The 21,044-nt window shown below is 33.5% G+C and overlaps 3 protein-coding genes across 3 annotated transcripts; 1 reads left to right on the forward strand and 2 right to left on the reverse strand.

Moving 5' to 3' along the window:
- Nucleotides 1-447: 447 nt before the first annotated feature.
- Nucleotides 448-4,317, reverse strand: LOC120329097 (uncharacterized). Its single transcript, XM_039395718.2, has 3 exons — nt 4,209-4,317; nt 3,349-3,581; nt 448-2,727 (listed from the first exon to the last, which is right to left on the reverse strand). Exons 1-3 carry the CDS (start codon nt 4,282-4,284, stop codon nt 2,536-2,538), a joined length of 501 nt encoding a protein of 166 aa, XP_039251652.2. The 5' UTR covers nt 4,285-4,317; the 3' UTR covers nt 448-2,535.
- Nucleotides 4,318-9,758: 5,441 nt separating this feature from the next.
- LOC120329053 (nocturnin-like) lies at nt 9,759-13,550 on the reverse strand. Its single transcript, XM_039395666.2, has 6 exons — nt 13,323-13,550; nt 12,453-12,610; nt 11,816-11,982; nt 11,245-11,339; nt 10,738-10,932; nt 9,759-10,317 (listed from the first exon to the last, which is right to left on the reverse strand). Exons 1-6 carry the CDS (start codon nt 13,433-13,435, stop codon nt 9,912-9,914), a joined length of 1,134 nt encoding a protein of 377 aa, XP_039251600.2. The 5' UTR covers nt 13,436-13,550; the 3' UTR covers nt 9,759-9,911.
- Nucleotides 13,551-13,673: 123 nt separating this feature from the next.
- LOC120329036 (uncharacterized) lies at nt 13,674-20,647 on the forward strand. The gene is made up of 8 exons (XM_039395645.2): nt 13,674-14,002; nt 14,887-15,086; nt 15,419-15,652; nt 16,271-16,423; nt 17,186-17,363; nt 18,024-18,288; nt 18,994-19,145; nt 19,387-20,647. The coding sequence occupies exons 1-8, from the start codon at nt 13,826-13,828 to the stop codon at nt 19,804-19,806; spliced, it is 1,779 nt and encodes a 592-aa protein (XP_039251579.2). The 5' UTR covers nt 13,674-13,825; the 3' UTR covers nt 19,807-20,647.
- The last annotated feature ends 397 nt before the right edge of the window (nt 20,648-21,044 follow it).

Consider the following 21,044-nt stretch of genomic DNA (forward strand, 5'->3'; position numbering starts at 1 on the left):
TATAGGAAGAATTTCTCTGGGGTCAAGGGTCGGAGAAACGTCTTAACGCGCCAGTCCAGTCTTTAGAGATCGCCCTCGCCTGCTATTGTCCACAAAGGAATCGCGATGGGCATGTTTTCGTCCGTCTTGCGAATTATGTCACGGAGAATGTAGTGCCACATTATAAAATACTCCCATAGCGCGTGTCTTGTGCCATTGTTCCCCGCGCCAAAAAAGGGGGGCTTTTTTAGTGATACGCGGCCAGAGTAAAAAACAGTAAAGTGATACGCGGTTAGTAAAAGGTTGAGAACCACTGTTCTAAACGAAGCGGTTTGAAATTTTTGCATCGCAGTTTCACAGATAATCACCTGGTTAACACTAACTGCATTTTCATTCCATCCAGCATATACTATATATTAAGATTATAGTCATGAATAACAATACGATTAGTATATCAGAATACTCGAGAAATATGCATTTTATTTTTATTTTTCATGGATAACTGTATATTATCTAGCAAATTATTGGCTTGTATCTGGATATAATATCTTTTACATGTTCTGAAAAAAATATACATATATATACAGTAAATATATACGAAACACTGCTATAAAATGAGCGGGATTCGTTTTCATTTCTTAGGGGTTAAATGGATCATGCAAATAGAAATATGGCAATAACTGTTTCATTTCAAACAAACCTGAATGTGTAAATCTGATTATATAATTCTTCCATCTTTCTGGGAAAACCAAACTATGTTTACGACGCACTGCAAAAAAGGGTAAAATTGACGTGGAAGCAACCAACTTCCTTGACGCAAAAATGTGAAATAAGTTGTAACACAAACGCTAATCAGCACTCTTCATATGAATGATAAATGAAATTACACTGATGTTGCTAAAATGTACGCTGCAGATACATTTTACTCTTCTTTAACGAGTGTGACTACAAGAACAATTGCAAATCGTCATAACCACCACGTGACTTCACGTACGTTTAGGAGAATACATTCCAGGTGAATCATCCCAAATATAACTTCGCAGAAATATTTTAGGTCAAAAAAAAGAAGAAGATACGAAACATGGATATATTTAGTGTAGTCCAGATACGCCTGAATTGGCAGTCGCTCTCAGACGGCTCGTATGGTAAAATATTGCCCGAGTGTAAACGCCACAATTCAAATTTCACCCATGTCATTGGATAAAAAAATTTCAATAATACCGATGATTGAACATCTTTCGATGAGAGGTGAACAAACGGGGATTGGAAATGTATTCTCTTAAACATACGTAAAGTTACGTTCAGGGAAGTATAAGTCAATCATATTAGAAATACAAAAAGACTCATATACATAAAATCCTATTGATAAAAAATACAAACATTAAAAACGAATGAAGAAGTTCTGTGTAGGCCTACTGTTCTGGTACTGTAAGGAAATATGAACAAAGAAATATTGATTAATATAAAAATGTATATTCTATAGCACACTAAAATGGTTTTGGATTTATTTGTATGTAATAAATAGCCAAATATATTTATTGGGATCGGAAAAAAATTCCCAGTTGCTAATTATTTTTGAACGGGTGTTCAAAGGGTATATTTAAGAATTGTTGAAGCCCCTCGAGAAATTCTGCTGACAATATTCATATTTTTTTGGTTCAAATATTACCTTGTGTTGCGACCACATATTCAGTGCAATCACTTCTGTGTGAAGGGCTTATATAAAACAGACGTAATAGACGGTGTAAGGAAATGCTCGATTGACTCACTGTGTATTTCACTTTTTAACTTGTTTCCAAAACCACTTGTCATTCCTCAATCTCCATTAAGTTTTTAGAGCTAATGTTTCACAATAGACAAATTACATGAGTCATCGATGGAGACGCCGCATTGCTATCACAAATATGATTACTATGAATGATAGTATGTTGCTAATTCGTAAATATTCAGTTCAAAATCTGGTTTGAGTAGAATTTACGAAATTTAAGGGTATTAAGGCACTACAATAACTAGGGCTGGGCATTTTCGAATACCTGAAGATCTCAGAATCGAATCGAATATTTTTTCGAATCGAATCTCGAATACTTGGGGAGATATAAAATTGTATGTAACTTTTTATTGTATTAGGTCCTCAAGACGCATAAATTACTGAAAACATAAAATAAATTACTCAGGCAGATTGCTGAGCGTTCACACCCAATAAAAAACGTTTTCATCAATAACTCACTACAAAAAAGAGATATATGTCAGAATTCCGTTGAAAAAATATGACTTCCATAAAAAAAAATTGAGAAATTTACCTCGACCAGTGGCGGAAAGGGGAAAAAAAAAATTTGGCGGCGATTCGAAATTTTGCTCAAAACCGATTCGAAGAACTTACTATTCTATTCGAATATTCTATTCGAAAGGCCCAGCCCTAACAATAACCCATATCAGTTATATATATATATATATATATACATTCAAACTTGTTAAACGTTCAATGATTCAAATAATAGATTGATCTAGTGTCAATGTATGTGTGAAAGTATGACCACAAAAAAATAATAATGAAATCTAATTTTTCCTGCAAACGACTCCTCGAAGAGCAGTTCTTCCTTCTCTGTACAGCATCCCTTGATATTTGGAATTCTCCATACGTTTCACCTCTAAATAGATATGTGTAAACTTTGTGATCGCCCCCTTGTGGTCCCATGGAAGTCCGGGAAACCAGCTTATGTAGACATCAGGAGTTAGAACGTGGTTGAACTGAAAAATAAAGCATGTGAAACATGACAATTCATTGAGAGTATAAAACGTGGACGATTCTGGTGATTATTTCAATTACGCTTGCACGTACAGACAAAAATAATATACAAAAGGGGCCTTTAAAGCCACGTGGTTGAGCCTCTTTAACCTGGACTTTTTCTACAGTTTATTTACATATATATATATATTATATTTATAATTTGTTTTAAATCTTAGTGCCTTACAAGGTAATGTCTTTCTCTATGGATTTGTGTAAATTTATTGCATCCAGGTTAGTATTATGTAGAATCGCAACGTCGCAAAATTCAACTACCGGCATTCAAACTTATATAGGAGACAGAATCCACATGGACAAAAATTTCGACTTCGACGCTGACTTCTAACTCCGGTTCAAAATATTCACTCGGGATCATGCAGCTCCCGCGTCGAGGTAACTGAATCAGTGACAACAAAAGTTTGGAGTTATAACGTTTTATTACGACGTCGTTGGCACAGAGTCCCAGATTCTGAATTCAGCATTCGACTTCCAAAAGTTCAAAATTACGACTCCTAAGCCAATCAATAAAACGTCAAAATTCAAGCGTACAGCACTGATATTAGTGATGAAAGAAAACAACCTACAATTGAATTGATTTTCATTCCGGTCCAAACTACGGTCCAACTGCGATTAGGTGGAATTTTGCTTCTTATATTTGCCATTGTCTGATTGTAAGCCTCTTCAGTATGTATTGCAGCAACGACAGAACGATGGGTTTTGCATATGGTGGAAGCAACTGTATAATTTACGTCTCTAATTTCATGAACTTCTGTCCAATAACATTCATCGTCCACAAGTATTTCACATAGATTCCGCTCTGAGGAAGGAAAATATTTGACAATTTCAACTATTTAAAAATTAAACGAGGTATGATATACGACTATGTAAAATGAAAAGCTTCTAACATTAAACTGTCTGGAGAACTTTTTTATCGTCTTGTCACACCCATATGCTTTTTATACAGCAACATAGAGTATATCGTGTAAAGTATATATAGCCACAGTATCACTAAATTAGACACATTATAAGGTTAGATCTGCATAGACAAACCTAAAATTGATATAAGACATTACCTAGAATCGAAACTAAAACAGATACATCTTCGCCACACAGCCCAAAATATGGCCCTGTTCCACAATGGCAGAAGCTCAAAAAATTTCCATTCTTGAAAAATGTGACAAAGCTAAATTGGGTTTTACTGTGACGAAATATATCTTTTGAATCTTTTGACTTTTCTTTGGTTTATTTAATTTTAATTTTTTTAATTTATTTTTTATTTTTTTTTATATTTTTTAATATTATTTTATTTTATTTTTTTATCAGAAAAACGAGAAATTCAACAATGTGATAAAATATATTTAATATTTGAATCAGGAACTGAAAGATATTTTTAATGTAACGGATTAAAATTGGCGATTACCGTAGACTTACACAATGAACTCACCTTCTGCTGACCCAACCCCTCCTGCGGCTACCAGTCCCAGAAGTGCTAGTCCGATAAAGCATGTAAGATTATTCATATTTCAATGGATCCTTTTACATCCACTAATCCTATTTTAAATGAAATATAATAGAAGTGAATAATTATATTCTTATTCTAATTTAGAAATAAAATAAAAAACTTCTGCGATACAATGAGACGTCATTTTTCATTAAAAACCCGTCATGGAAATCAAATAACCTGTAGTTGTATTCAAGTAAACATTCATGTATTTGGTTTCTAGGGAATCTCGTCGCACTCAGTAATTATATTCGAAGTTGTTTGTAGTTGTATTCAAATGACTTTACGATTTAAATAGTAAACCACTTCATAGGATAAAATGTAATAACGTCTTTTCTCTAATCATAGTGTGTTCAGGATGTGTCGTATATGGATGTATGTAATATGTCACCACGGAACTTGCAGATGCGCAAATGTACAGATGCGACTTATAAAAGAGGTAAACATTCTATATTAATTTGTTAACTTTACGAAAGCATTAGTAGAGCACTCAACCAATGCAAAAATGTTATAAATCGCAGATTACAGAAGCCGGCTTTGCAAGCTGCTACGAACATGAAAGAAGTTGCAATGGGTAATTGACTTTCATTTTGACATATATGCATTCAAGCATTGTCAAGTATTCTTTTCAATTTTGGTTCCACTAGCTGCGCTCTAACCGTAAAAAAGTCTGAAAGTATAATATAACTAAGACTAACTAAAAATGTATCTTTTGACCTTGCTTTATAAAATAGATGTTCTAATACACTAAATACTGCACACAGCCTGTCATTGCTTGACTAGATGTATCTAGTATGTATTAATTAGTTTCTCATTCATTCATGAGTCGCTTCGATTTCGCAATTAATATACCTCACTGTGGGTGGATGAACTTAATTAATGATATATTGCGGGCTGATCGTAAATTAACCGATATTAATCACGTGAAATGATCGGGTAACTATTGAATTTGAGTATATTTAGCATATTTTATTTCGTAGGTTAACGAATGATTGCCGGCATATTTCAACTTACTCGTATAACGTTGTCGAGTGATATAAAATACCATACTAAGCAACCTTCTTGGAAAGCGATGAAAGGTGCCATACTCTCAAAGCATCGGTAGCGCGGAATAAATAAATCATACTATGCCCCTGAGAATTAACTCGATCAAAGATATATTGCGATTCCCTTTCCGTCCACAGGTATTTCACCATTCGACGACCCCTCCGTCGATATGCGAAATGAATATCACTTGACGTATGCAGCGACTCGAACTTGACAGATCATTTAGTTAGATTTAAAACATACATGTTTTATCTAATATCCACAATTCACAGCAATCACTCGGCTGCATGCTGACAATCGCTAAATTTCATATGTAAACTATAGACTGTGGACTTCATACTGATCTACACCACAAAATCAAGCATATCATATTTCCTAAGCTTCTTAGTCATGAACGAAAATCCAAGGATTACGATATTTCATCTCCTCAAATTAGCATGAACCGCATGTAGTGTATATAGCGCATAACGAACATCCATGAAATTAATGATAAAAGCATCTCCATTTATCTATGCATTGTGCTTGATTTGGAACGAAATTACAAGAAGCAGATAGCTCATGCATAGTTACTATATTTCACTGTTCTGGGAGTTAAACCCGGTTGCCGACTCAAGAAAACAATATATAGTTTGTGCTTCGTCTTATTCGCTGCCAATTAACTGATTATATTCAAGGAATTTAGCCTAAAAACAAGATCCATCGATTCGTTAGAATGATTACGTGGGCTTAGCTTCCAACCGCGGAACGCCACAGTAAATAGTCTATAATCGTTTTAGAAACAGTCCCAAAATCCATTTTCTAAAATGTAATCGGTTTGAAAATTTTATAAATTGTAAGTTACCGGTTGTTTATATAAAAATACGATGGAAAAAGATGTCTGGACTTTTTCAACATTTCAGGTTAGAATGTAATTAAAACCGCAAAAACGGTTTTGCCCGTCTTGCCCTGGAAATTTTAAACGCGAGTTTTTGCATTTCGTCCCGTCACTTAAAGCAATATTTAGATGTTCGCTTAGGAAGTAAAGTATTGCAGGTAACGCCGAAAAGGAAGCTTGAGTTCGTTAACCCAAGATCAAATTACCGTTTTTTTATCTATTAAAAGGTTAACGTTACTTTGCGACTTATCGAAAATGCATTTGTGGTGAACTGACGACCGAGTTCATAGAATAATGTTTTTTGTACGTCATTTGTTTCCCAGAGTCAAGTATCCGAAACGTTTTCAGTGATTATGAGTTCTTACTTGGATATTTCGGCAAAAATCAGTACAAAATATGGCGGCTCAAGCCAAGTTTTAAAACATATTTTCCAGTTCATTTTCAAATTTCAAATTACGATTAGAGATATGATATATGATTGATAAAATAGAGAAACACAAAAAACAAAATTGTGGGTTACGTTATGTGCGTAAGCAGTCAATGAAGTGGTAGGACTATATACCCATTCATATTATATGTTTATGCAACATTCTATGATGTAAACGAATAAATTTGGAAACTGCTGTTTGGGGACGGAATAAATTTCGGTTTCGATATTTCTGATATATAAGGATGATAAATATAGGAAAAGGATTTCTGCAAAACAATATATACCCGAAGTAAAATTTGTGAGGCAAATATTACTGTTTTTCATGCCTGTACAGGTTGCTTAATGCGAGAGATTAAATTTTTAAAATCCTACACATAGATGTGCGTCGAACATAGCATTATCCAGGCACCTAAAACTGTATAAATCATTCAAAATTTGATCTAATTGTTATTTAACTTCACCTTTCTTACCTTATGCAGTCTGAGAAAACTTTACACTAACACTATGCATATATAGATCGCGTTGAAATTCATATATCCCAAACAAATTAAAAAATACCCCTAAAATGTTGATAGATATAATATATCAAATATTTGTATCGATATGAAATCTTCAAGAAGCCAGAGAAACTACAGGCGTCAACTTTTTTCGTTACCAATGATATTCCTATTTCTTCTTTTAATAAAATTAACATTCTTCATTGAAAGGTCACGCGCACTGAATAAAAAGTAAAGAAAACTCATTGAGAAAATTCACTGGTGGCCTAAAGTATTCAAATAAATCACCCAACTAAAAGTGTCACTCACGAGTAATACTCATTCATTAACTTATTATATATATTATAAATTCAAAGTTCAATATAATTTCTCCGGTTAAGGTGAAAGATGCTATGTTCACACAGCAACAGTGCCGAAAGAACGAATCCGCGTTTTCTGGCGTTCGTATTACCCATGCTACGTTGCTAAAGCCAACTTCGTGACCTCGACGGCGTATTATATATTGTAAAAAGAACAGACCAATTTAGCCGACATCGTGACAAATATTTGAAGAAATGGAGTGTCTCAATTTTTAAAAGCAATGTGAATTACAGGAATATTTGTGCCCTTTAATAATACAATTCATCACACTGTTAAAAGTCGGAGAATGATATATGGCATTTTCGGTATTTGTTTCGTCGGTAATTTCTCAATGAGGAACATGCAGCATATTTAGTGTTTTACCACGCATGGTTAAATGATGGAACTGTTTTTAGAAGCATACAACTCGACTACAACAAACAATTTAAATCTTTGTTTCACGGTTTGAAAGAGTTCGCTGGTACAGCGCCGGATGTAATGTCTGTCTGAAACGTATTCATTGCAACAGGAAGCAGAGTACTTAAGTCAGACATTAGCTAGCTTTCAAATGGTACGAATACAAATTGGAAACGATATCAATTGTGATATTTCGGAGAACTCGCGCAAGTCATGTAAGTTGTGCCATTGTGAATGCCTAAAGTTGAGCAACAATGAATAAATTGCTGTCGCGTTTGGAAATCATGAAGATTTCGTATGCGTTGAGTCAAAATCATACCCAATTTGTTACTCCCGTAGTATGTGAACCAAGATGACGGACACCGGAACGTAGTGTATATGTGTACCAGGTTAGGGTCAGGCCATAATTTTAGTCCAATTTTCTTTATATTAGTTCTATTACGAGTTCGGGGACTAGCCAAGTGACTCCCGGAATATTTGTACCTGAAATTATGGCCTACCCTAACCTGGTTCACATACTACGTTTTGGTGTCCGCCATCTTGGTTCACATACTACGACAGTACCCCTAATTTATTCCAATGATAATATAATATTAATAAAGTACGTCGTTTGCAGTTTTCTTCAAATTTGTAGGTCTGCGCGGAATTGGACTAATGGGTGTCTGCAGACAATTTATTTAAATATGTGGATTCCATACTGTCCCATTGCCGCAAAGCTGTTTTATATCAATAACCACAGAAGTATTTATCTGCGGAACTTGAACTTCACATTTCATAGGTCGCGCACTTTGGTTTTTATCTTTTCCAGCTCAAAGAGATTTACTAATAATTTGAAAGATTGAATGATGGTGTTTTTATAGTGCGTCCTGAGTTTTCAAACAGAAAGCAAATATATAAACTTCAAAATAGTATATATCGGGAACGAATACGCATTCATCGGAAATACAGGCACTAATTTTGATTCTGTTATAGCGAACGTGCGTAAAGTGGGTATCCATTACATGCCATGCTGTTATGCTCTTTACCAGAGTAAATTTTCGATAATGTACGTTTCATTAAATCGGTGTAGGGGTCTTTTTGTTAATAAAGGAGTTTTATATTATACACGGGAGTTTTTGTTGCTTAGTTTGGTGATTTAATTATTAATACAAACATTCCACTCTTACTTGGTCTTCATTTATTCATTCTCGTGTATAACAACATCTATATATATATAATTTGTTGATCCCCAGAATTATTTATGAAGTTGTATAAGGGTAATTCTTATCTGAAACTCGCCCCGGGAAGCAGAAGTTTGGTACGCCCCTACATCAAAGAGATCCCACACGCTTTCACGACTGCGTCATCATGAGCACAAAGTAAGTTTATTTACCAGCGTCATCTTCTGGTATGATCTTTTTGCGATGTATCGAAGTCCGCATTAGACACAGAGGGATAGAGGAATTTTTGTCAACCATAAATACAGCCATCAATACATTAAATAGGTAACAGTAATAAAATTGTCTTGGTGGGGCCAGGAGGAAGCGATACGGCCCTGTGTATGTTCCCAAGGTCGAAATTTAACGACTTTTGATTCAAAACACCGTCGTGCTCTCAATTTGTTCTGTATTGAACTTCTTCTATTTACCAGACGTATTATTCTATGAAGGAAACTATCGAGCATCGGCCCACGGCTTTGGTCACGGCGTAATACGGCCTGAAGAAGATTCCGATTTGCCCGAACCACCCTATCGTTTTCATTTTCTATCGATTCAACTTCTAATACAAGGATGGCCAAAAAGCAGATACGTGAACCACTATTTATTGTTCTTTTCTATAGTGCTGCAAATGAACAGACGACCAAGTAAGTACCTCAACAATTCACAATAGATCCTTAAAGATCAAGGAGCTGCCACGTTACTTGTTTTGAAACCTTAAACAAATGTATTTGTGAGGAGCAGTATTGACCTTGAATATTGCATAGGTTGCATAGAGTTGAGCACAAAATACAAAACATCAGAATGAATAAATAAAATATTATATTCTCGGATCGGGTGCTGAGTTTACAGTGTTGTACACTTCTTTATAACATAGCGCAATGTCATATCACAAACTAAGGATAAATGATCAGAAGGATAGTTTAACGAAGGGAGTCTATTTGGACCAATCAATTCATCAGATGGTAATTCTAAAATACTGTTTATATTAAAATAGCATTTTGAATAAAATACATAATCTACAGTTTTGGGGTTTTCTCCACTAGGCCTGATGCACCAAGTTGTATAAGGTGGTTCACTATCATTGTAACCATTATTGGTAGTTTGAGGATTACTGAGTGAAGTATATGCACTGTTAAATGAGTTGTCATTATATTCTCTCATAACTTTGTAGACAGGCTCGTTTGGTGTTGCATTGAAGTCACCACACAGCACTATGGGAATATCAGACTTCAAATAAGGTTGGAGATATCTGTAAGTAATAATAGAAACTGAGTTGTAAATAAAAAAAATAGCGACTTTGAAAATCAAAATACGAACAACACAATAAATCAAGTCAAAATTGTAAATAATAATTTCAAAAAATCATTAAGTGTAAAATAAATCCAGATCAAGTTGAATCCAAAGAATAAAAAGCTATAAATTTCAGATACTAGACATCATTTGGATAAGGCAATGGATTATAAATGAATCAACAACATCTAACTTGGCTTAATTTGATAATGAGAGAGGGTAAAATTCAGACCTTTCACTGTATGATTCTAGTTGTAAAGGCATTATTCCCAAAAAAACTTACACTTATTAATAGAATAACCTGTTGGTTTAAAATTCTCAATTTGAACAAAGAAAATTAGTCTCAGTTAGTCAACAATACTAAAACAATAAAAGATACCTTAAAATATCATTTCCTTGAGATAAACGAAGATTTTCATATCCAGCTTTTGCTTTTAAATGAGTTGTGCCAACTAGAATTTGGTTTCCAGTTCGTTTGAACTTTAGCAGCTGGAACAAGGCAACATGATTCGTCCAAAATGTTAATGTTTTTAATGTTACTCCCTTGAAGTCTACCAGTTCAAATTTTTCAGGGCTGCAAAAAATATGTCAATATATAATACTCCATTAGGGATTTGTATACTTCAATATTATTTAATAAGTTCAGCAGTTCGTCAATAATAGTGATTTCAAAATCATAATCAGCCAAGGGATAGAGTAAAAAAATGTATTTACTGGGTAAAAAAAGTAAAAAGTTTTCAAGTAAATCTGCCCCAAGGCAAGATCACATACACTCACTCAGAAATAAAGAAGACTGATCTGCAAGCAAAGTTATGGGTGGCCACTGAAATGGCAAGAGCTGCTGAGACTATAAAAAATTAAAATGATGAATTACGCAATCACTTACTTGAAGAACATTGCACATCCATCAGGTCCACTATTATTCTGAACATCAAGACATGGTGACCAGGGTTTGGGTAAAAAAGCACCTTTGTATCCCGCCTGTAAATATATTGATAACCTGTAAACTATCAATAGCCATTAATCTGAGTATGAATTCTCAACATTCTTTTGAATGACTACCTTGGGCAATTAACATTTTGAAAGAGATGCTTAAGTTTTATTTTGAATAAATTTATCTCCGAAAATTGATGCCATGCATTGAAATTTGCATTAAAAAACTTTATGCTAATATTTTCCTTAAAACCAAGGATAATGACACAAATTGACAAAATTTCGGTTATTCTGAAACCCAGGGTGTCATCAAAGTAGGTCACAAATCGCTAGAATCTTCGAAAAAGACCAGAATATTTCCAGTCCTAAGTTGATCCACTCTGGGTGAGGTTGGTGGCAATTGGGTTCAAATCTTAAATTTTCTAACTTATTAAACCAGCCTAGATCTGACAATGCACTAGCCTCCAGAAATGACACCAGAAGTTTGTTCACACTATTTAAATGTGGATCATTATTTTAATTACCTTGCTCAATTGGATGTTGAAAAAATCATTGAAATGATCAACTTCTTGTAGACATATAATATCTGGTGAATATTTTAATATTTCTTCTAAAATTTTCATTTTTCGAAAATTCCAACATTTTGCATCTTGTGGACATTTAATAAAATTATCTTTGCCTTTGCAGAGAGCTGGTGAAGAAAACACAAAATGATTGAAAATATCTAGAAATAAGCAATATGTCCAAGATTGAAAGAGTTGGGAAAATTAGATAGTTGATCGAAAACTGGTAAATTAAACAATCATTTAATTTGGATTATAATGACTGTGTGAAAAATGCCATTAGAAACAGGCAAAACAAATTGAATAGGTATTCAAATACGTTCAAAATTTAATATACCAAGAGGTATTCGAAAAGTGAATTCTTGTTTAAAAAATATTTTTATTTGAAATATTTTGTATTGAACATTAACCTCCTACAGTCAAATTAAAGATAGAATTATTCATCTATTAAAAAAACTGGAAAATGGAATATTAGACAAAACTTAAACTGAAAATAGGATAGATACAATATTCCATATTCAAATACATTTTGAAGAATGCACTGTATACATAATAGTGAAATTCGTCATCTCCAATTATTTTTGAAAACTCCACATACCATCTGCAAGGATATTCCATTGCATAATTCTAAAAGATTGTCTTGTATCATTCTTTATCACTCTATCATCAATTTGCACAACATCAATAAACTTTCTTCCCAGAAGTTTGTGAGAGTCTACTATTGATTCATTGAACGAATCTATAAACTTCTTGATTCTAATGCATGGATAACAAGAATAACTAGTGAAACAGACAAACTCAATTATATGCTTTCCTTTAATCAATTTTTTTCCATGTATTGTTCTTCTTGCACAAATATTTATATTTTAACCCCTTAAAATAGTGTTTTTAAACATTAAATATTAATTAAGGTATGTCTATTAATAAGGTGAAAACGGTGTCTGGTGACTTCCTATGAAAAATAGTTTGTTTCATTGTGATCAATTAGTACGGAATACTGATATAGAAGAGTCGGCTCAGTTCAATCTTAATGGGTGATATCAAGTCAAGTAAGTTTATTTTTTCCAACCAGTAAAAAATAATCAGTTTTATACAAAGTACAAAAAAAAAAAAGGTAATCACACATTTTAACTGGGTAAGGGAAGCCGCGAGGAACCAAGGCTGGTTATCGAACACCGACGCCCAGGGATCTCATATCTAATTAAAAAAAAACAAAAAACTTAGATTCGGAACTACTGTTTTTGTCATGAGTATAATTCTTATACTGTACCGGTATAGAAAATTAACCAACTACTATATTTAGAGATAGATAAATATTTGCTTAACATAATCAAAAATCCCATAATGGAGTTAGGAGATTATGTCTGAATTACCAGATTCTGAGATTACCATAATACTATTACTATATTATTACAATAATAATAGATAAGTACAACAGATGGACATAGAATGAACTGTAAAATCATACTCATTTTTATGATTGCCATCTACGTTTGAACCATGGTCTTCCATTCCAACCACTCGATGATTTTCTTCTACTGGCGATTGCGGCAATACAAATCTTCCTATTATAGAGCCCATTACTAATATCCATACGAGTAATACTGTAATAGGAGGAAGTCAGCAAGCATTTATGATTTACAACCAGGCGGAGGTGGGGAAATCCCTGTCTCAAGTGAACATCAGTTCGTTCGTGACTGTATCAAACGAGCATTGGGGGCATAACAAATATATTGTCAAGTAAGCAATTTGCTACATTAAAAGATGAATTACTACAAAATAGTATTAAATGGATAAAATACAAATCAATTTACGGACATGGACATAAATATACGCAAATGATAAATCGACTCCGGATCTCTCAGGCGGACGTGTATCCATGACAACGTATGCGCGTCAATAAGGCTGGGCTCAAGAGTTGAGCCTGCTTCGCATTTCCGTGCAGTCCGAGCGGGATTATACTCAATAATCATGTCTTCTCGACAAGCTGGAGGAAGGCGAGATGGCGCACCACGTAGGAGAAGGCAATTAGTCATTAAAGAAAGAAATATTTCGGCTGATGAGTTTATGGCTGCCAGTATCGGTGATGTTGAATGGCTTGATCAAAGTTTAAGAGATGGAAGAAATCATTCAAGTTTCGACAAAAATGTAAGGCAATAATGCAATGTAACTGTGTTTCATAATCTTTTTTTACCATTTGGATAAGGGTTTTTTATCGTCTGATTGTTATATGTTCAAATAGAAAAGCGTGAGAAGCGAAGCATCAAAAATCTAATAAATATAATACCATATTCGAGATATGCAAGGGTTAAAGAATTCTGAATTTCTGTGTTTTAGTACCGTACTCACTTCAGTAAGGAACTTTTTAATATTGAATTAATTTGTTGTTTTGTTTCTAAACAGGTATGTGATCTGCCATCATTTTGTCTGGTTCCCCTGGATATCATGCTAGCGGCGGTGTGGCTCAACGGGCTAAGCGTTAGGAATACGCTCGCCACCGCACCTCTAATTACTCTGCGTGGGTTCGCAGGTTCGAATCCCATGCAGGGATGGTTATGTGCGAGAGGATTGCTGGACTCCTCGCCGTCGTTGGGTGGTTCACGTAACCGCTGGTCGGTTACGGCTTCCTCCACCACCAAGTCCATGCTTCCGAAAAACAAACAATACAGTAAAAACTAATCCCATACCCGACTTGGAATGGTAACCGGACGAGAGGCCGTGGTTCGCCATATGGATAAGCCGTCTTATCGGCTTTCCTCTCCCCCGGGGTAAATATGTAAATCCTATCCCTATCCCTGGTTCATATAGTGATTTTGAAAAATAGACAAAAAATTCACTCTTAACATTTGGTCTGGATATCTTATCCATAAATATTCAATAAGCAAATTTTTATATTCGAGTGATGTTTTATAAAATCAGCAAAAAAGAAAAAACAAAGTTAATGCTAAAATAATCAAGAATATATTTTTGATTTTAGGAGATTTTTAATATTTTCCTAATCGTATTAAACTCCTATTAATTTCCAATTTCAGGGTTTGGCACCAATTCACTTGGCAGCTTTACATGGTCGATTAAATTGCATTCAATTACTTGTGGAGAAGTATGAAGTTGATGTTAACCTTATTTCATCGACTGGATGGACTCCACTCCATCTCTGCATTAATCATGAAACAGGATCGAGGGCACTCAAATGTATGAATTACTTGATTGAAAACAACGCTGATGTAAATTGGTGAGATTGTTTGTTCAAATACTGTTGAAAAAGATCAATATGAAGGATTCTTGTGGTACATTTTGAATAAGGCTGTATACAGAAAGCCATTGATATGTAACAGGTTCCAATACATGTAAGTCCAACGCTATCACAAATTGAAGAATGTCCGGACAATTTTTCTATGAAATTAGATCATTTAACAAAACTGCTATTTAATGAAGATATGATAAATATTTAAAGAAATTAATAACCTTTATAAATTTCACTGATGTAGAATTTTCATTCAAATAATATTTAATCCAATATTTTTCTGATGAGATAAATTATAAGCAATCTTTAATTTCTTGTAGTCAAAATGATGATTGCGTAACACCTTCACATCAAGCTGCAAGTGAAGGACTGGTTGAATGTATGAAGTTATTGATTGAAAGAGAAGCTGAATTAAATGTTGCTGATGTCAGAGGGCATTTACCTCTTGATCTCGCAAGATTGTGGAGTCATAAAAATTGTGCAAGAATAATTAGAACTGAAATGTGGAAACGAGAAAAACAAGAAAAAGCAGAAGAAATGAAACAATTGAATATGTAAGGAAACCAGAAAAGTTGCTGTAATTGTAATAGTTGTAAATTGTACTTTCAAACCATGATATCGAATATGTAACAATAATAGTAAAATTACCTGAAATTATCAGACGAAACGCAAAGTATTCTTAAAAATCAGTGTTCTAAAATTTAGGTATTATAATATCATTTCGAAAAGCTCAGAAAGACAAATTAGTTATAATGATAACTTCCATACAGACAAAGTGCTTTAGAAGTGAAATGGACTGATTTAATATTAAGATGATTAATATGGAATTAAGTATTTTTAAAATACAGAAATGTTTTGTTGGATAATATAGAATCATAGCATCTGTGGCTTGTTATACTTTGCCAATTAACCCTTAATGAAGAATGTGTATGGATTAGTTTAGAAAATCTTCTTCTGTGATCAAAAAAAAAATTGGTCCAAATTATTTTTCTTAAAATTTAGTAATCAATCAAGTGTTCTTTTTAAGTTCCAAAATGAAAAGTGCAAGTTAATCAAGAATTCATATTAGGGCTTTAGAAACATTAAAAATTATTTTGCTACAATAAAACTGATGAAAAAAATTAGTGTTTAGGGAATCATTTTATGTAATAATTTATAATCTTGTGTTGCAGTGTGAAAACATACTATAAGGAATTGCAAAAGGAAGCTGTTCTTCAATTAAAAAATGAGCAAGAATTCTATGGAGGAGTTGCTTTTGGAAATTGGCTTGATGATAAAGGACTTCCAGAAAATTTAAAAAATAATTCCATTTTTCAACGAGAAAGGTAATGTAATTATAAACATGTTTTAAATAGTATTATGTTATGTTGATTGAAGTCGAAAAGTTGAATTCCATGGAATCGGAAATCAGATTTTCAGACCTTTAAATAGTAACAATCAAGTCAAAAATTTCTCCTGTAATCAAAATAATTAAGGCTTTGCAAAAGTCCTACATATGTTAGAGTTTTTATCATTGGAATGTGATTTCTATGAGAGTTCGGAGCTGAGTCGAATGTTCCATCAAACTGAAGTAGAATAATACAGATAAAACTAATCAGTGAGTATCATATGAATTAAATATAGTAGGATAGGATTTACATATTTATACTGGGGGAGAGGAAAGCCACTAAAAAGACCTAATCATAGGACGAACCCCGGTATCTCGTCCGGTTACCAGTCCATGTCGGGTATGGCATTAATTAGCCAGTTATTTTGTTTCAGATGCATGGACTTGGCTAGTACTTTGAATATTTCTGACAGATTTTTCTTTCGTTGAGGGGAAAAGGATTTATAGTGGAAGAATTCAAATCATACTTAACTACCATGTTTTAAAAATAACATAATTTGTTTTTAAACACTCATATTCAACAAGGCTTTATGCAAATTGTCACTAAGATTGGGAAAAACAGAATTTTCACTTATCTGATTACAACGGCTAATTTTATTCCTCATGGGAGTGACCAATGCTTAGGCATAGATTTAACCAACGGACACTTATGTTTGCACCTATGGTTGTAGTCAATCTCATTCCTTTTCATTCTGAACAGATACCCTGACACACCAACGGAAGGTCTATCAAAACGATTAAGAACGAGTGGTGGTTTGGATGATTGTGCTGAGAGAATGGAGAATTCAAATATAAGAAAAAAAGAAAAGAAACAAGTTGTTCAGTTTGCAAAATCAAGTCAACCTTCAGTTGAAAAAACGAGTAAAACAACCTCTAAAGTGAGTATGGTAGATATTGTGTATTTTGTGTTTGTTCCAAAACCCATTGCAATTATTTACTTCGGTAAAGCAATGACCTCATTTCACCTTTTTGGTGGTAGTGAGGAAACCAATTGGATAAAAATTTTGCATTTTTAATAAACAAACCAGAATTATATTATGAATAAACCTAATTTTAACAATCACTGTCACTCAAAACAATGCTATGTAGGTCTGGTATATTATTATTACTGCTATAAATAAGCCATTGCTAGACATCTGAATTTTTATATCCTTTTTCATCTTGACTTGCATTTTCTGTGACAGTTTTTAACTAATTATACTTATACTACATGCATATTGATGATATAGTGACTTTGTTTTATTGATATGTCTGTGTACTTAAAAATGAATACGAGTTGGATACAGATTCTTCTATTATCAAATCCATGCATCTGTAAAGAACAACTGGTTAACTACTTTATACCTAACATGGGTTGATAATCAAACGAGAAACCATATATGCTCCCATATTCCCTATGCTTGAGCTATCTTATTGGATTTCCTCTCCTCCAGAATAAATTAAAAAATTGTATTTTATATGATTATTTCATCTCGTCAACATACCTCTAGTGAGTATGAAGTACGAAAAATCCTGTCCTAATTTTTTTTTTTATTCAGGCCCCAAAAGTTGAAAGAGTGGAGCGCAAAACTACTGTAAAGCCTGGAAAAACTGTTCAACTACCAAATAAAATTAATCAAGTAAAACAGGTTGTCCGGGTAGAACAAGTCGATACAAGAGAAAGATATCCTGAACGCAAACAACAACAACATTATCCTGACAGAAAACAGCAATATTATCAAGATAGTCATCAACAACAACAAGAAAACATCTGGGAAGGAACAAAAACATTCACACCATATTCAGAGATAACTGCTGTGTCAGGTAAGCGTGCTTGGCTTTGAACTTGTTTCAGGTTGGGATGATGATGTTCGAACATAAACTTCATGATAGCTCATTAAACTGGCATGGCCAAAATAGTAATACAGGGTGACCCTAAAAAACAAAACCCATAAATTTTTTGATTACATTTACGGAAATTTATATAACGATGTAACATCTGTTTGAATGTGGTTGTATCCAGGTATCACTTATATTATATAGGCATCCGGAGCAATGGGTTAAAAAAGGTAATAAAACTCACTTTACCACAGTGATGCATACTTTTCTGGATTACAGATTTCTACATCAATAGAGTTTTGCATGTTAAAGACTTGATATTTATCTACAGCTTGGTAACAAACTAATTTTTATGTCGCAGAATCTGACTTCATAGGAATTACTACATCAAAAACTTGAAAGTTTAATTAGCAAAATTTTGAATTGATAGTATCAAATTCTGTTTTTCATGAGAATTTTCTCAAAGTAAAGTTATTGTCACTCACTCGAAAGTAAACGAGACTGATCTCTGGGTAAGGGAACGGGTAGCATTTAAAATCCAATGCTACTGAAAATATATACATTGGTGTTGGTGCATTGCGCACTTTTAAATGTTGATTCCGAGATAATCAACATTTCATTCATTGAAATAGTCGTATAGCTAAATATAGTTACCGTGGGAGGTTGTAAAATGTTTATATTTATCTTCAGAGCGACCAGGAAGAGGAACACCATGGAATTACAGCACAAATCTTGAAAGTGATCCAATAACTAATATCAAATGTAAAGATACCATAGCACTCAGTATTCATCCAGATGAAATGGAAAAACTTCTACCCCAACATGCAAATTTAACTGTAATGGTAGGTTGAAAGTTTTCCAATACTATATCTATATCTAAATGATTGGGAAGATATGAACTTGAAATTTAGGAAAATAATATGGGAATATCCCTATGGAAATAAATTTTTAATTAATTGAATATTTTTTGATATCCAACAGTCTGATTTTCAGTTCAGTAATGTTCCCACTTATCAACAAAATCTATGCATGTTCAAGGTTATGAAATGTGCAAATAAATGTTTTGCGTTCAAACAATTTCAGCTGGATATTGCCCGAAAACCAAAGATAAAGATGACTATGCCAGGTGGACGAATAAAGAGTGCTGAAATCAGGATGCCCCACCTTCCTTCTAATGTTATCAGTGATGAATTATCAGGAATTGCTTCGGACAGAATTCGGATCCCACAAGAATTCAAAGCTGTACATGTTTACGATCTCAAAAAGAAAAGACAGCCTGATAAACAACTACGACCGAAAAATGAAATTGGAATGCATTTAAGCGTTTTTGGAGATCCTCGAATTTTAAGAAAATCTATGTCGTCAAACGTTTATGATACCAGATCACCATCGTCAACAATATCTCTAAGGAATGATAATTTGCCAACTATTTCAATGAAGAATTACAATAGAACACTCGATGCCTTGCACAGGATGAATCCACCTCATGCATTTTTAGCTTAATATCGTCTTTCTGCTATGCACAATTCTTATTTCAAACAAAATTAAATATATTTTTTCACCAAAGTTTCCAGTTTCACCAAAGCTTCTCATCTTGCCTAAACGTGTTATCTAATAATTTAAATCAAGAAAAATATTTATTTGTGTTTTCATTGCCAATTTCGAGTTTGTTACAAAATTGTTTTAATTTGTTTCCAATCCACTTTAGTAAATTTCTCGGTCAGTTACTGTATTTGTGATGCATGCTTCCTAAAAATTCATCCACTCGTGTATTGCATGAAATGCCATAATCAGTGGTATTTTAATGTCCTGTAGCATATGAACTTGCTAGGCACAAGAAATTTGATTGCAGGCCTCGATTATCTGTCTGCTTTTTCTTACAGTATGAGGAAAAGCTTGATTTGCTAGTCTGTTAGATAAAAATACTTGAATGGTTCTTAGGCTACCAAGTAACAGCTTGAGGTAGATTTAAATAAGTCTTTCCAAATTTTGAATACCTACTGTTTAGTGTATTAGTAGTTATTCTGCAACATATAGAAAAAAAAAATAAAGACCAGACTGCTCCAAACTGTTCTGATATTACTAAAAGGCCAGCCCTAGCCTTAAATCTTCATTTTTTTACTAGCCTCCCATGACCATATTTTTATTGTGCTTTAGCAATTGCATGTTTTGCTTCAAATGTTTTATTATTGATAAATCTAACTTTTGTAAAAAATTATGAAGCTACTGTAGACCTTTGTTGTGTTTCCACTGTCAAAAAGTATTTTTGTTCTGTATTATATATATGGTGTGAAAGCTTTTGTGCTCTATTCAGATCTCGAAGATAAGGATATATGATGGAGATCTTTCAAATATTAGAGCCTTTCATACATTTGAAAAATTCAGTCCTAAAGGATGACAAAGGTCTGCCAAGATTGCAAAAGGATCGTCATCAATATCATAAAGGCATGGTATTCAGGTACATGGTTCGGCATTTAATATAGCCTTAGTTTCCTTTCTTCTTGCTGGGATAAATATGAGAATCTTGTTGAATTTTCTATGGCAGGTAGTCACACACAAAGAGCAGACATATACAAACAAATCCAAAACTGAAAACCAAAGTTTTTTAATGTGGCAAAATTTAGAACGTTGAATAGTACATTATACTTGTTTAGTCTGCAATTGCTGGTCAACCTGTATGACAGCCCACACAACAAGTCAACTTATCTTTAACTAAAATCCAAATTTCATATACTTGACAG

The sequence above is a fragment of the Styela clava genome, chromosome 7, assembly GCF_964204865.1.
Source record: "Styela clava chromosome 7, kaStyClav1.hap1.2, whole genome shotgun sequence".
In the NCBI taxonomy this organism is placed as follows: domain Eukaryota; kingdom Metazoa; phylum Chordata; class Ascidiacea; order Stolidobranchia; family Styelidae; genus Styela; species Styela clava.

Coding starts and splice junctions, on each gene's coding strand:
- LOC120329053 (XM_039395666.2), bottom strand. CDS start 13,435: ATGGGCTCTATAATAGGAAGATTTGTATTGCCGCAATCGCCAGTAGAA. Junction 11,983..12,452: donor ATGGAATATCCTTGCAGATG/GTATGTGGAGTT, acceptor TTTCTTCACCAG/CTCTCTGCAAAGGCAAAGAT. Junction 10,318..10,737: donor CAAGGAAATGATATTTTAAG/GTATCTTTTATT, acceptor TATTACTTACAG/ATATCTCCAACCTTATTTGA.
- LOC120329097 (XM_039395718.2), bottom strand. CDS start 4,284: ATGAATAATCTTACATGCTTTATCGGACTAGCACTTCTGGGACTGGTA. Junction 3,582..4,208: donor AGGGGTTGGGTCAGCAGAAG/GTGAGTTCATTG, acceptor TTCCTTCCTCAG/AGCGGAATCTATGTGAAATA. Junction 2,728..3,348: donor GAATGAAAATCAATTCAATT/GTAGGTTGTTTT, acceptor TTTATTTTTCAG/TTCAACCACGTTCTAACTCC.
- LOC120329036 (XM_039395645.2), top strand. CDS start 13,826: ATGTCTTCTCGACAAGCTGGAGGAAGGCGAGATGGCGCACCACGTAGG. Junction 15,653..16,270: donor GAAATGAAACAATTGAATAT/GTAAGGAAACCA, acceptor CTTGTGTTGCAG/TGTGAAAACATACTATAAGG. Junction 16,424..17,185: donor TCCATTTTTCAACGAGAAAG/GTAATGTAATTA, acceptor CATTCTGAACAG/ATACCCTGACACACCAACGG.